Here is a 1,151-nt window from a genome sequence, read left to right on the forward strand (position 1 = left end):
GGAGATGACGATGAGCTGCTGCAGCTGTTTACTGTTCCCGTCGGCCCAAAGACCTTAAGCGAGCTGCGGAAGAGTGCCCTGGCACAGCTGTTATCCTCAGCAGCAGGTGCAACAGCAGCAACAGCAGCAGCAGCAGCAGCAGCAGCAGCAGGAGCATCGCCTGCTGACTTTCAGATAAAGGCATTGATGCATTCGCCGCGATCGAGGGGGAGGAGCCGTCCCCTCTATCCTCTGCATGCATTTGGTTCGTTTTGTCTCCATGAAGATGCAGCAGCAGCAACACCAGCAGCAGCAGCAGCAGCAGCAGCAGCAGCAGATGCTGTTGCTATCTCTTGGGCTGTTGACTTCTGTCGCCACCCTCAGGCTTCTGCTGCTGCCAGCAGCAGCAGAATACACAAACATAAAAAGCGCTGCGGCCTTCTATGCAAGAACGCCTGGAAGAGAGCGCGGCAATACAACTTCTACAGCAGCAGCAGCAGCAGCAGCAGCAGCAGCAGCAGCAGCAGCAGCAGCAGCGGCGATGGGTTTGTTAAGGGCCTGTCCATTTTCCCCTTTAATGCTGGAGGAGAGCAGCAAGTGCTGCTGCACCAACACCCAGAGCAGCAGCATCTGCTGCTGCAGCAGCAGCAGCAGCAGCAGCACCGACCGCTTCTGCAACAGAGCCCGCTGCAGCAGCAGCAACTGCCGCTGCAGCAGCAGGCGATGCTGCTGCCAGCACCGATGGGGCAGCATCAACCGCTGCTGCAGCAACACCCCGAGCAGCAGCTAATGTTGCAGCAGCAACACCACAACCACCACCACCAACACCACCATCACCTAGAGCTGCCGCAGCAGCAAGAACAGCAGCAGCAGCAAGAACGGCAGCAGCAGCAAGAAGAAGAGATGCAGGGATATGCGCTGCAGCAGCGGAGACGCAGAGACAATGCGCTGCTCCACCCAATGCAGCAGCAGCAGCAGCAGCGGCAGCAGCGGCAGCAGCAGCAGCAGCAGCAGCGGGAACACCCGCAGCAACTGCTGCAGCAGCAGCCCACTGAAAGGCAGCAGACCTCCCTACATCTGCCAGGGGATCGCAGACCCCAGACTGAGGGCACAGCAGCGCAGCAGCAGATGCTGCAGCAGCAGCAACAGCAGCAGCAGCAGCAGCAGCAGCA

At 59.7% G+C, this 1,151-nt stretch overlaps 1 protein-coding gene across 1 annotated transcript in view; it reads left to right on the plus strand.

Annotated features, from left to right (window-relative positions):
- EMH_0041200 (uncharacterized protein) overlaps positions 1 to 1,034 on the plus strand; it is a gene marked incomplete at both ends in the record, with an annotated part of 2,178 nt that extends 1,144 nt beyond the window's left edge. The window contains 2 exons of the mRNA XM_013495599.1: positions 175 to 244; positions 578 to 1,034. Of these exons, the coding sequence (XP_013351053.1) occupies positions 175 to 244; positions 578 to 1,034 (527 nt within the window). The remainder of the gene's footprint in view (positions 1 to 174; positions 245 to 577) is intronic.
- Between the last annotated feature and the right edge of the window lie 117 nt (positions 1,035 to 1,151).

Source organism: Eimeria mitis, genomic scaffold (genome assembly GCF_000499745.2).
Source record: "Eimeria mitis Houghton genomic scaffold, Emh_scaff1657, whole genome shotgun sequence".
Taxonomy (NCBI): domain Eukaryota; phylum Apicomplexa; class Conoidasida; order Eucoccidiorida; family Eimeriidae; genus Eimeria; species Eimeria mitis.